The sequence below is a fragment of the Stenella coeruleoalba genome, assembly GCF_951394435.1.
Source record: "Stenella coeruleoalba genome assembly, chromosome: 3".
In the NCBI taxonomy this organism is placed as follows: domain Eukaryota; kingdom Metazoa; phylum Chordata; class Mammalia; order Artiodactyla; family Delphinidae; genus Stenella; species Stenella coeruleoalba.
Window position 1 is genome coordinate 91,378,571 of NC_137148.1, and position 15,191 is coordinate 91,393,761.

The window sequence follows — 15,191 nt, forward strand, 5'->3', positions numbered from 1 at the left end:
CCTGCCATTTGAAGACGAGGTGGCACTAGAGAGATAGTGGCCCAGGACTTTGGAGAGAGTGGTGGAATTGCTGTCAGCTGCCGTTGGGACAGTTTCAGAGCTCCTCTAGGATTGAGCTTTTCTTCTCTCTTGGCTTCTCATTCATTGCTGGAAAGGGGTGGCCTCCCCTCTGGCTATAGCTGATGGGACCCAAATCAATCATTTTGATTTTCTGTCCTAGAAATGACATGACGAAGTGGTACTGAAACTGGAACTTGTAGCTAGTGATTCTGAAACTTGGCTGTGTGTTAGGATCGCCTGCATATGTTTCTAAAAGCACATACCTGTGCTGTACATGGTAGAGTTTGAGTCACTAGATCTGAAGAAGGACCTGGGCGTGTATAGTTTTGAAAAGTTCCCAAGGTGGATGTGGATCATCATCTAAGTTTGAGAACCAGCCCAACCTTTTTGGCACCAGGGACTGGTTTCGTGGAAGACAGTTTTTCCATGGACGGGGCGGGGGATGGTTCGAGCGGTAATGTGAGCGACAGGGAGTGATGGGGAGCAGAAGATGAAGCTTCAGTCGCTCACCTGCTGCTCCCCTCCTACTGTGTGGTGCGGTTCCTAACAGGCCACGGACTGGTACCCAGTCCACGGCCCGGGGGTTGGGGCACCAACTCAGAATACCATCCTGTTCACTTTTTTTAAATAATTAATTAATTAATTTATTTTTGGCTGTGTTGGGTCTTCATTGCTGTGCGTGGGCTTCCTCTAGTTGGAGCGAGCGGGGGCTACTCTTCCTTGCGGTGCGCAGGCTTCTCATTGTAGTGGCTCCTCTTGTTGCAGAGCACGGGCTGTAGGCGCTCAAGCTTCAGTAGTTGTGGCTCACGGGCTCTAGAGTGCAGCCTCAGTAGTTGTGGTGCACGGGCTTAGTTGCTCCATGGCATGTGGGATCTTCCTGGAGCAGGGCTCGAACCCATATCCCCTGCATTGGCAGGTGGATTCTTAACCACTGAGCCACCAGGGAAGTCCCATCCTGTTCACTTCTAATGATCCCCCCACCTCAAGGAAGCAGGATGGAGGGTGGAATGGTCCTTTAGGAATCTGGATGTTGAGACTATGACCTTTTCTCCTGTTTGCTCTGTGCCCAAGTTAACCTTTCTAAGCCTTGATTTTCTCCAACAGAGAACTCTGGTTCCTTCCAAAAGTAAGATTATGACCTCCTTTTGTATTTATATTTATGCAATAAATATTTAGTAGCTGCCCACTTAGCACCAGACACTTTGCTAAGTGCTGTGCAGTCGGGTAGTGAGTGGTTCTCCCAATTAGGAAAACAGCTTGGGATAGAGAAACAGACACAGGCTTTGTTGGAGTTAGTCTTGGGTGTAAACCCAGTCTCTGCTGTTGCAGCTGGGTGCCCTGCAACGTTATTTTTCTTCCCTAAGCCTCAGTTTCTTCCTCTCAAAAATGAGAATAACGTTACCTATTCCATAGGGCTATTCTGAAGGAATTATTAGGTTCCTACCCTTCCCATTCTTTAGCTTTGCCACTTTGGCTAAAGACCAAAAACTACACATGACCTAAGGATAGAGACCGCATCTTAGGATTTCTTGAATCCCCTGTGTTGCCTGAAAAGTTGATACATCCTCATTCTGATACGCGAGTTGAAATACCATTTAGCATAGGTACATGGCAGTAGAGCACATTGTCAAAGAATCACCCATGTGCAGAGGGCCAAATTCGAAGGCTTCTCCACACCAACAAGCAATTCTCAGATGCCAGCAGAGAGTCTGAGAGTTCAACTCAGTTCTGTCACCTTCTACCTGGAGATAGAATCAAATTGCACAGGTAAAGGGCTCAGTCCAACAAGACTGCCTTCCACTTCAGACACCAGTAACAAGCCTGGGTTGTTAACCTGTGCTTCTGACCAACTGGCTATAAATCAGAGGTCCCGACGTCCCCCTCTTCAGGTTCAATTAGAATGGCTCACAGAACTCAGGAAAACCGTTTACTCACTAGATTACCAATATATTGTAAAAGGAAACAAATCGATAGCCAGATGAAGAGATACATAGGCGAGGTCCCAAACAAAGGAACTTTCGTCCTCATGGAGTTTGCGGTCCAGCATGAGTAGCACAAGGAAGCATTGTGGTTCCCCAACATGGAAGCTCTCTGAAAAGGGACAAAAAGCTGTCCTTTGGGGTTTTATGGAGGCTTCATTACATAGTCATGACTGACTAAATCATTGGCCGTTGGTGATCGATTTAACCTCCAGCCCCTTCCCCTCCCCAGAGGTCAGCGATGGGACTGAAAGTTCCAGCCCTCTAATCACATAGTTGGCTCCAGGGATGTCCAGCTCCCCTCCTTATGTGCTTTATAAAAGTCACCTCATTAACATAACAAAAGACACCTTTATCCCTCTCAACACTTCAGAAATTGCAAGGGTTTGGGGAGCTGTGCAGGAACCTGGATGAAGACCAAATATATAGGAGAACTATATTTTGGTCTTTGGAATGACCAAATATATATTTTGCTTATAAATCACAATTTTGCATCCACGCATTTGGACAAGACAGTATATACATAAATAGCGTTCAGGAAATCCCGGTATTAAGCGCTTTTCTTCTTACCTCTTTGAGTCTTAGGTTCCTCAACTGTACACTGAGTGGGTTAGACTATCTTCTGTGTTCTTTCTTGTTCTGACTAGCTTATGATGTTATGACATGTAGACACATTTTAAAAAATGAACATTGTGGTATTTTTAATTAAAACAATAATTAACTGCTTCAATAATAGAAGTTCTATTTAAAAATTCTCTTTACCTTAATGAGACTCTGTGATCTTTTCCTATCTTTTTTCCCAGGCCTTGCTTTTCTACAAAGTTGTGTTCAATATGTGTGCTCAATTTTGAGTTCTTCCTACTTTTCAGTGTTACTATAGAGTGTTCCAAGTGTATCAGCATGGAAACTTCTGAATTCATATTGTTGATAAGTTAGGGAGCTTATTCCTTGAGAGACTGAACTTGAACTGTTAGTTTTTCTGTTTTTGAATCTGTGGATCTTGACTAACATCTTAAAAATAATGACATAACAGGGCTTCCCTGGTGGCGCAGTGGTTGAGAATCTGCCTGCTAATGCAGGGGACACAGGTTCAAGCCCTGGTCTGGGAGGATCCCATATGCCACGGAGCAACTAGGCCCGTGAGCCACAACTACTGAGCCTGCGCGTCTGGAGCCTGTGCTCCGCAACAAGAGAGGCTGCGATAGTGAGAGGCCCACGCACTGCGATGAAGAGTGGCCCCCGCTTGCCACAACTAGAGAAAGCCCTCGCACAGAAACGAAGACACAACACAGCCAAAAATAAATAAAATAAATAAATAAAAATAATAATAATGACATAACAGTTTTCCAAGGCAATATTAAAGCAAAAAAACCCAAATGGGACCTAATCAAACTTATAAGCTTTTGCACAGCAAAGGAAACCATCAGCAAAATGAAAAGATAGAATAAAGAATGGGAGAAAATATTTGCAGACAATACGACTGACAAGGGATTAATTTCCCAAATATACAAACAGCTCATACAACTCAATAACAAAAAAACAAACAACCCAATTAAAAATGGGCAGAACCTTATATAGACATTTCTCCAAAGAAGACATACAGATGGCCACTAGGTACATGAAAAGATACTCAACATTATTAATTATTAGAGAAACGCAAATCAAAATTACAATGAGGTACCATCTCATACCAGTCAGGATGGCCATCATTAAAAAGTCCACAAATAACAAATGCTGGAGAGGGTGTGGAGAAAAGGGAACCCTCCTACACTGTTGGTGGGAGTGTAAATTGTGCAGCCACTATGGAAAACAGTGTGGAGATTGCTCAAAAAACTAAAAATAGAGTTGCCATATGATCCAGCCATCCCACTCTTGGGCATATATCCAGATAAAACTATAATTGGAAAAGATATGCATATCCCAGTGTTCATAGCAGCACTATTCACAATAGCCAAAGCATGGAAGCAACTTAAATATCCATCAACAGATGAATGGATAAAGAAGATGTGGTGTGTGTCTGTGTATATCTATCTATCTATCTATCTACATATATCTATATATACACAATGGAATATTACTCAGCCATAAAAAAGAACGAAACAATGCCATTTTCAGCAACATGGATGGACCTAGAGATTATCATACTAAGTGAAGTCAGACAGAGAAAGACAAATACCATATGATATCACTTATATGTGGAATCTAAAATATGACACAGATGAACTTATCTACAAAACAGAAACAGACACACAGACATAGAGAACAGACTTGTGGTTGCCAAGGGGGAGTGGGGGTGGGGAGGGATAAATTAGGAGTTTGGGATTAGCAGATACAAACTATTATATATAAAATAGATAAACAACAACAAGGTCCTACTGTATAGCACAGGGAACTACATTCAATGTCTTATAATAAATTATAATGGAAACGAATATTAAAAAGTATATATACATACACATATATATAACTGAATCACTTCGCTATACACCAGAAACTAACACAACATTGTAAATCAACTACAATAAAAAAATAATAATGACATAGAATGGAATTGAAAATATCAGTGGTTTCATAAATGTTTGTTTCAGTTGAATTTGTGTGTGGATGTGTGTTTGCTGTTTAGTCATGGACTGCTTTGGTTCCCAAAACTAAGACCTTAAGTGAAATATAACTATGTATCCCCTCTGCCCAGGATGGATGTGTAAGAAACAAGTTTTTACCGTAATGATAACTTTAAAAATCCACTTAAATATAAATAGGTAAACCATATTCTATACCAAATAAAGCGCAGAGGGGAAAAAAACCTTACGTGTAAAGGGTATACATTTTTTAGTTCTTTGGTTCACATGCTTGCCTACGCTTTTCCTTTGGCCTTCTATTACATCAGCTAGCTTCTACCTGAGGAAAGCTAAAACACAAACACAGTCCACATGTGAGAAGCCATTATTTTATAATTAGCTGTCTTCAATTCATTTTATGATTCTGTGTTTATTCTTGACGTTCAAAGCAGCATTCATTTAATCACTCCCTCCTCTCCTTTTCCTCATTAGCAGTCATCTCATTCAGCTATAACTTTTCCCTGCTCAGTCATCTTCTTAAAACACTCATGCAGGCACTCACACCTACACACACAGCTACTTCCAATTAATTCAGAGGCTTTCTTAGGGGATGACTCAGCATGATTCATCAGCCTGTCTCTTTGGTGAACCCGTGTTACCAAGTAGCCAATGTATTTTTAATAGTTAACCCATCGCATAGGCTAAACAAGATTCAGGTTTCTTCTAGTTTACTGTTGTAGTCCAGCTCAGTTACAATAAGTATCCAGGCATGTATTAGGATAGGATAAAAGATTATGGAATTGAGGTTTAGAATGAAAGGATTCCCAGGACTGGAAGAAATTCCTGTGATTCAGAAGTAAAAGAAGGTTATTTTAAATTTAGTTCTATTCATTTACAGAGTAAATTTTGTTTAAGCAGTAGTTGATACTGAGAAAGTCATATTAACTGATAAGAGGAGGAAAGGTCACAGCCTGAGGATCACATAATGTCAGTCGAAACCAAATGGACACCATGATGTTTGTTTTCACCTCTTTGTAATGAAGTGTGTTGTGAACTTTGGACAGTGCCTAAACTATGTTCCAGAAGGTCTTTTATGGAATGCCTCCTCACCATGATGTACTTCAGTTATTAAAAGTGCATAAGAACTGAGTTACATGAGTGAATTATTGATATATCCCTAGTGGCAGGACCCCACTTGAGAGTGGGGATTACTCTAGTTCCCAGTCATTGGTGGTATTTCCTGGAGCCTTGGTGGAGACTCAAGCAGAGTAGAGATCCAGGGGACAACTGGTGCTGGTTTCTCTGGTAACCAGAGAACTGGTAACAGGTAGTTATAATGGCTTGTCCTGACATCTCTACATTGCTGCCTGTTTTCATGTTGTACTTTTGCATCTAGTGACATGATGCATACATTTGCCTGAGTTTCTCAGTTGGTGTTGGAGGGCAGCTGTGAAAGTATGTTTGAAAATGTCTCATTGAGATCTTACTACATGATACACTTGGTTTTGTATTGCCTTTCAGAATTAAAGCGATAGAGAGTCCAAACAAAGAAGATGATACCCAGTGGCTGACCTACTGGGTAGTGTATGGTGTGTTCAGCATTGCCGAATTCTTCTCTGACCTCTTCCTGTCATGGTTCCCCTTCTACTACATGCTGAAGGTACGTTGGCTTTCCTGAACTGCCATTTTCTTCCATCTGTGTTTTTGCTTTGCGCCCTACCCCTGAAATAAACTCCATCTCAGGACCTCTATACAAGGAATAGGAACAGATGCTTGAATGTTGGACATCTGTGGCTCTGCCTTAGATTAATAAACAGGAAGACAGGATTCAACATGTCTAACTTATTTTGTATATTATCTTGGAAACAGCCAAAGCAATTGTATCTTTACAATGTGTTTGATAGTAATAAAAGATGGAAATACCGTGAACTAGCACAAGCATTGCTCTTTGCCAAGATCCTCTCTTCATGCTCTGTTGTCTGTGTTTGATGCGTCAACATTGCAAATTTTACCAGGTCATCAGTCACTCACAGTGGTGTGCTGGAGTCATTATTTCTGGAAAAAAATACTTATTTCTTAATCGGTTTGGAAAAAGCAGACGTGAAACGGGCTCTCTGAGGAAGTCATTTTAATAACTCTGGCAGGTGCAGTAGTCTGGGATCAGCCCTGCCAAGCGTTGTTTGCCAGAGAACTCTCCTCGGCTACTACTGTGTGAGGAAAGGGAGTAGGACGTTGAACTCGTCCCTAATGGCACCTGTATCACCTCCAGCCTTGGCCTCCAAGGCACATGACAATGAAAAGTTTGCATCTTTTGATAGAGTGGTTGGTTCTTTTTCTTAAATGGGACAGACTGTCTTCAGTTGATTCCTCAGGTGTCTTCCGTGGAAGAGGCTTGCTTCCGGTTAGTTGCATAGGTTGTAAATAGTTCCTCAGGTTCACCGACCCAGACTTCCCAAGCTGCCGAGGGTGGTGAGTCCAGCTCTTATGAATTCTGGGTCCTCTTCTTTTCCCTCATACTCTTAAGTATTTGCTTTAGTAAGGGTTACACATGACATAGTTTAAAGACTCAAATAGCTCTGGAAGAGTTTTGATGATCTACACTCCTGCCCCTTATATTGCCTTTCCTTAAAAGCAACCGCTGTCCCTTCATTTATGACAGATTATTTTGTCATTTACCTCTGTTTCTAAATAATATCCTTGTTTAGTTACCTTTTAATTTTTATGTTTTACACGTTAGCTCTTTTATTTATTTATTTGGCTGCGCCAGGTCTTAGTTGTGGCATATCTGCGGGATCTAGTTTCCTGACAAGGGATAGAACCTGGGCCCCCTGCATTGGGAGCACAGAGTTTTAACCACTGGACCACCAAGGGAAGTCCCTACACATTAGCCCTTGATTCCCACCGGAAGATAAGGATTTGGCTTTCTTTCCTCCTTCCTCCCTGCCACACATGCAGGCTTGATAGTAATAAAAGATGTCCTCATCTTCCTCAGGGATAATTTTGGTTAGATAGGGCTTCACCGCTTTTATTATTATGACTTGTTAAGCACTGTTTAGTTGGGCCATATAGTATATATATAATGTACATGCAGTGTTGCTGCAGTTTTTTAGTTTCCCCGGAATCAATAATTGTTTCCTTATTTCTATATTTAGGCCTATTTTGAGTGTCCTTGTTATTTTAATTTGTCCTAATGTCTACATTTCTATTTACTTGCTTTTTAAATTTTCTATCTGAAGAAATGTAGTTACAGGAAATTAGATAGCGGAAGCTCTGTCATCCTTTGGTCTCCTTCCCCGCAGCCGCCACTACGTTGATATTACCTTGATTTTTAATTCTTGCTAATTATGGATATATTTTTTCTTTTCCTCTGGCCTTACCTATTTTCCAAACATATTTATTTGTATTTTCCTTCTTTCTGGGAGATTTTCTCAATCCGATCTTCCAATTTTCAGTTTTGTTCCATTCTGCTGTTTATGCCATACATTGTGTTATTTCAGTTGTTGTATTTTTCATACCTAGTAGTTTTGCATGGCTCTTCCCTATGTTTTCTTGTTCTTCTTTCATGTCTCTGTATTTCTTTTAGTATAGCTGTTTTTAAATTCTTGGTCATTCACTTCTAAAATTTCTGCTGCTGATAGAATCTGTAGTTGATTGTGCTGTCTCTGTTTTGAACTGGTTGTACTTTTCAAATACCTTGTTATTTTGGCCTGTAAGTTCCTTCTCCTCCAGGAGTATCAGCTGTTCCATCGGGTGTTAGAATGGAGGAGGCCACACCCTGATCCATGCTAGTCCATAAGCTCAGGGTAGGGGTGTGTGAGTCCTAGGGTGGGGAACCCCAGGCAGCAGAAGAGCCACAGTTGATTCCCTTCCCCCACTAAACAGCTCTTCAGGTGCAGGTGTCACCCTTTGCTCCCCCAGCAGCACTAGAAGCAGGTGCTCCTAAGTTGGAATTCATAGCTCTAGGGGTTGGAGCAGGAGGGCTTGAGGAGGAACTGCCCTCGCTACTTAGTCCCTAGCTGTTCTCCTTAGTGCCTCACAAGGCAGGACTTCTATGCCAAAACCTCTGTTTTAGAAAAAGTATAGGAGAATGTTTTTTAACTTGGAGGTATAGAAACAAGACAGAAATTTCTATATGACAGTGGGCAGTATAAGCAAAGATAAAATCATGACAGACTAGGAGGATGTATTTAGAACACTTACACCAGATAAGGGATTAATATCCAGAATATATAAAAACATTTACAAGTAAGAAGAAAAGGAGAAAAATGAACAAAGGTTATAAATAGACATTTCACAGAAGAGAAGAAAATATGAGTAGTCAGTGGTCTGGGAAATGTGAGTTAAAATAGTGAAATACCATATTTTGCTCATTACATTGGCAGGTATTCAAAAGGTTGAGGATATCTGGTATTGGTGAATATATTGGGAAATGGATGTGTGGTGGTAATGCTATAAATTGGAATAGCCTTTTTAAAGGAGGCTTTGACAGTTTCTTGTCAAAATGAAAAATGATACTCTAGCAGTTCTAAGCATCCATCCTAGGAAATCTTCACCACGAATAAGAGAGCTGCATAAGGACATTTACTGCAGCATTTTTGGTTATAAATAAAAGTTATTAAAAGAAAAAACCCTGCAGGGTCCGTCAACTGGTAACTGGTTAAATGAATTAATAGTACATCCATACAGTTAAATGAAATGAAATGATCCATTTGTAGATATAGAAATTTTGCATAATTCATTAATTATAAAAAATTATAGAATATTACAGTATGAAACCACTTATGGTAAAAAAAAAAAAGCTAAATAGTTTAAAAGTTTAAATGAAAACATGGATGTTCTCTTAATTTTGAATGCTGTTACCACAGAACGCCTGTAACACAGCAGAAAATTTTTCCTTCAAAACAAATGGGAAAAAAGTTGGTCTGTGGGAAGATTTAAGATTCCAGAGATTGCTGGATTTTTCGTATGTTTTTGTTATCCAAAGATATTTAGCATTTATAAAAATAATTTTATAATCTTTAATTTGAATGTTCATATTTTAAACTTAAAATATTTGTGAACCCCTTAATAAGATCCATCTGATGGCAGTGACGTGACATTGTGGTCTCTAACAGAAGGAAATTGGGCTTTTGCCTTGGGCCCCACTGCTTGCCCTGAACAGTATCCCGTCAGCAGAACCACTCACACCAGTATCTGACCTCAGACTTCCGAAACACAAGCCCGACTTCAGCCTGCTCCTGATCGCCTCTGCTAATGGAGGCCCCTTGAGGTAGAAAGTATCCAAAATAAAAGATAATCACCAAGTCATTTATATTTGATTTTGAAGTACATTACAGAAATTGCTTTGCAACAAATTTTCCTCCCTAACGGTAAAACAAATGCACATCCATTAGTAGTGAGTGTCCAGCTGTTTGATGTCACGGCGTCCAGAATGAGAGAGTGAATTTACCGCATATGTTCCAAATAGATAATATACTTGAGATGATTGAAAATTGATTATGCTGTCAATAAAAATGCTTTCTTCCTGCATTAGTGGCGTATTCTGAGTGGCTTCAGTGAACTGACTGAGAAAAGGTCTCTGAATTGCAGAGTGTGTAGGAGAATATCCCATTTTAAGGACTAGCATAGATCTTACCTGCGCCATTGCTACAATCACAAGGTGATTGTGTGGGAGGATGAAAAGGAGACCTGCAACTAAGGCCATGTTGACTATTTTATCTTTTGCAGAATTAGTGTTGTTGGCCTTTCCCCCCATTTTTCTAAAGCAGCCTATAAGATTGCAGGAATACAAGAAGAACCAATGATTAGGCATCAAGGGTTAGTCGAGAAGATACTGTTCAATGTATTGAGCTAGAAAAAGTGGATCCTGCCTGTTCAGAGCTTTGCTCTGAGGTCCATCTTTGAACAGGAAGGTTTAAAAATAAATGTATTTATTTAAAAATAAATTTTTTCTCCGATTGTGAAAGTAGTGTATTTCTTTATTCAGCAGATATTTATTTAGAACCTCTATGTGCCAGAATCTGTTCTAGGTCAGGGGATTTTGGTGAATAAAACAAAATCCCTGCTGTCATACTGTTTGCATTTGTGTTGTGTGTGTGTGCATGTGTGTTGGGGCATGTTTTAGATAGGGAAGAAAATAGTATTTGGAAGACTACCACTGGTATCATCTTAGGGTAGTCTTCCTTTTCTTTTTTAATGTGCAGATAAATTGCTTGATGTAAGACAGTTGTTATTGTCTTAACCATCTATGTATGGTTGAAACCATATATATCAGGGGTCCCCAACCCCCAGGCCACGGACCAGCACCAGTCCGTGGCCTGTTGGGAACCGGGCCACAGAGCAGGAGGTGAGTGGCGGGCGAGCGAGTGAAGCTTCATCTGCTGCTTCCCATCGCTTGCGTTATCACCTGAACCACACCTCCCGCCCCCCGCGGAAAAATTGTTGTCTTCCACGAAACCGGTCCCTGGTAGCAAAAAGGTTGGGGACCAATGATATATATATGATTCTATAACTCACTTTTTTTCAGTTAACACAATATTATGAGTATTTTCTCATTCAATATTCTTTGACATAAATGTCTAATCCATTATAGGTGATAATGTATTCATTCCCCAGTTAATAGACATTTAGGATATTTATCTTGCTATTTTAACTAATGCTACAATGAGTATCTTTGCACCTCATCTTTACTCTCATTTGAATCATCTTCTAGATTTATTTTAAAAATAAAGGTTGAATAAATTTTGGCAAGTTTAAGTCCTGATCCAGACCGTCACCTGTATCGTTTCACCCATTGACAAAGAGCATAACATTTCTCTTCTTAACTTTGTAGGAGGCAAAAAAGATAGAAAAATCTTCCCCTTCACATGTTCGTTTTTACCTTTCATTTGTGCATGCTGAGCAGTCTGTTTTAACTTTAGCTCATTACTATTCTCGCTATTCTCGTGGCTGTGTTGCAAAGGCTTCCCAAGGCTTCTGTTTTTGATCAAGTGATTGCAGCATACCAGGAAGTCAGTGTTGAAATACATTTTTTCTGGCATTAACTCTCAGTTCTCACCAGGCTAGTCCCAAACCGTGCATATTAAATATATCCCTACCTTGGAAATACCTCTTCTAGGGGAAAATTGAATAGTGACAGCATTAGAATCATTGACAGAATTATCTGGCCTGTTGTAATTTGTAATTTAAGGATTTAGTGTGTCATTGCTAATAGTGCCGAGAGTTGAGTTGAAATGGCATGGCCGGACTCTTTGTCTGAACTCTGTGTCTGAGTGGGCTTGTGTTTGCCGTTGGAAGTTTCGTCAGCTGGCACTTTGAGGGCAGCTTGATTAAAAGGATGGCCAGATCTGTGTAGCTCAGGGTATTCCTCGGCTGTAGAGTAGTTACATAGATTAAGAAAAGGGACTTTTAAAAGCTGGTGGCTGAATATCACCTTGAGAGTTGAATAGTAATTAACTTTATTTTTAATACAAGAAAGTTACTTCATATGAGAACTGGAAAATGCTCACGATGTGGGTAAAGAGCAGTAATTATTTTATTGTCTCAAGACGATAGCTAGAGGGTACCAGAAAGAACTAACTAAACAGCCTGGAGAATAGCCTATAAAGTTAATCACATTGCAGAGGTACAAAAATGTAGAGTCTTGGCTCTGGTCCTGTCTGGTAGCCATGCTTAATTCATCCAGAAAAGGTGAATGAATCAGCTTTTCTGGGTTGCTGAAGGGCTGTTATCTGCATAGGCAGGTAATATTTCAGAGATTTTTCAACAACAGTAAGAACTGTAGGACTTGGTAATACTACTACTATCTTGTACGTTTCTTAATTTGTGACTTTCCTAAAAATCCTGCAGAAGAGAAAATCGACTCTTAGAGAGGTTGTTTGATTTACCTAAAGTCATAGAACAGATACCAGCTCTCCTGATTCTTAACCCAGTGAGTCATTTCTACTTCACCTTGAGGCCTATGGGCATGTGTGTCTACATCAATAATCCATTCCTGACAATTAGATATTCTACGTAGGAATACCAGCCAGGAGACTATTTCTTACAATTTTAAATAATAAAAATTAAAATGTATTACATGTCAATTTAAAACTCCATGCCAATTTCCTAAATATTAATACAGCAAGATGCCCCTGTATAAATAACAAATATATTGGATGTTAGATGCTAAAAACTAAATCCAAATAGTTCCTGCGCTCCAAATAGTTAATATAGTTGGTGGGAAACTATTGCTTTGTTTGCAGTAAGTAGTACATGGCACATCCCCTTGGACACTTCATTCTCTTCACAATGTCCACACAGAATTCCGATGTTCTGTCAAGAATGTAACTTTTCCTTTTCCTGTATATCATCTTGTCTAAATTGTTTTATTAAGTTTTAGGTGTGTGTGTGTGTATTAGCGTTACCTATATAAGCAACTGATGGAGGGATTTCCCTGGTGGTCCAGCGGTTAAGACTCTGCGCTTCCACTGCAGGGGGTGCAGGTTCCATCCCTGGTTGGGGAACTAAGATCCCGCATGCTGTGTGTGTGGCCGGAAAAAACAACAACAACAACAACAACAAATGATGGAAAACATGAATGTTTGGATACTAAAAACCACAGGGAAATGTCAACTAGAGAGATGGTCTCTAGGGTCTGCCTGTTAATAACCTGGCTGTAAGCAGAGGACATTAAAGCTAAAGCCAGTGAAAACTGCAGTCACACTTAGTCACACTTCGTTCCATACTTTGGGTTAATGCAAATGTGTAGTTCAGAAAACCAGGCTTCTCTGGCACATCTTCACAAGGATGGCTGGCCAAGCCCAGTGTGTGCTGGAGCAGAGTCACTGGGAAAACGAAAAGTAAACGTGGAGCTACACACACACACTAAAGACTGAGGATATTTCAAGGAACTGGCTTCATTTAAGAGCTTGGACCTGTAACAGAAGGTCTTACTTGCCACTGTGTGTCTGTGCGGGCTCACTGGAGTTTCGGGTGGTTGCACACACAGCTGTAGTGAGACTACGAGATGGCCAGTCTGAATCTTTGCCCTTCCCCTGCCTACTGCCATGCTTTCCCATCCTTTGCTTTCCTAACTCTGAACATCCCATTTTCAGTAAATGAGTTTTGGAGTCTGTCGCACGTAAGGGGTGGGAGAGGTGAAGAGAGGGCTGGCTTGGTATCATAACTTGGAGATTGTGGCAGTGAATTGCATTTGGCTGAATTCTCTGATATGGAAAGGAGGCAACCTTTGGGGAATACATAGAGAAAATTTTGTCTGTAGCTGTTAATAGTCACTGATTCTACTTATTATTTTATATTGTTTTCTAATACAGTTTGGCTTGAATATTTACACTTTAAAATACATTGTTTTTTTATAAATTACTTTCACTTTTTTTTTCTTTATATTCCAGTTAGAAAACTATTTTTTTTTTTTTTTTTGTAATTGTGTATGTAAGTATGTCATGACTTTGAATTTCATTTCAGGTAGTAAAAGGAGAGGTAAGAACAAAATAATTGTTTAAAAAGGGTGTGTGTTGGTCCTGGGATTTGATTTTACCTGGTTTAAAGCTCTAATGAGGTAGCTTGTTACTGTTTCACGGATGTTGGTAGAAGACACAGTATTCTTGGGAGAGGGACAGAGCCTTACTATGCTAGATGCTCAAAGTGTTTCTTATTTTCTTACAAAATCTGTATGAGGTAGATTTTTTAAAATTTCTTTTAATATATATATATTTTTTTTATAGAGTCAAAACAGACTTAAGCAATTAAGTAACTTGCACAAGGTTTTCCCAGCTAGTAAGAAGATTGGAACCAGTTTTTCTGAGCCCAGTTCTCTTACCTCTGTATACTGTAGTATACAATTCTCTTAGTCCCCAGTTTGTTGGGTGGAGAGATCTGTGTATATCTTTAGATCAAGATTTTAAATTGTGTATTTTGCTTTGTATTCTTACTGATTTCTAGTTTTTTGATATATCAATTTCTGATGGAAATGTTAAAAATCGATTGTGGATTTTGTCCATTTATCTATATAATTCTGACTTTCAAGTTTATACATTTCAAAGCTATATTTGGAAGTGATATATAATTATAAACTACATAATTATAAAAATTAAAATTTATATAATTGTAAATATAAAAAATACAATGCTATATATATTTACGTATTTCAAAGATATATAGCTTCAGGCAAATTGTTCTTGACAAACTGCTTTCCTTCTTTATCACTGTTTACTTATTTTGCCTTATGTTTACGTACTATTAATATTACTATAATATGTGAGCTAATTTGAGAGTTGGTATTTGTCAGATACATCTTTTTTCATCTCCTTATTTTCAGTGTTCCTAATTGGTTTTATCTCTGGTGTGTTTCTTATCAGAAACATACAGCCATAGTTTTGTTTTTTTAAAATCCAGTCTGGTAACCCCTGTCTTTTGAAAGCTCGCCCCCCGACCCTAATCTGTTTAGAACCTGCATTTTGTTTCGTATTTTGAGTGTCATAGTTCAAAGTGTAATGGAAATTTCTCAGAGCCAACGTGGTACTGCTGGGGTGAGCTTTGGGCACAAATGTGTGCATTTTAACTCAAGCTCTCTGTCATTAGTAGTAGCCCCTTA

At 39.4% G+C, this 15,191-nt stretch overlaps 1 protein-coding gene across 1 annotated transcript in view; it reads left to right on the forward strand.

Moving 5' to 3' along the window:
- Positions 1–15,191, forward strand: part of REEP5 (receptor accessory protein 5) — a 43,070-nt gene that overhangs the window by 19,921 nt on the left and 7,958 nt on the right. The window contains exon 3 of the mRNA XM_079918784.1: positions 6,119–6,257. Coding sequence (XP_079774910.1) covers positions 6,119–6,257 — 139 coding nt within the window. The remainder of the gene's footprint in view (positions 1–6,118; positions 6,258–15,191) is intronic.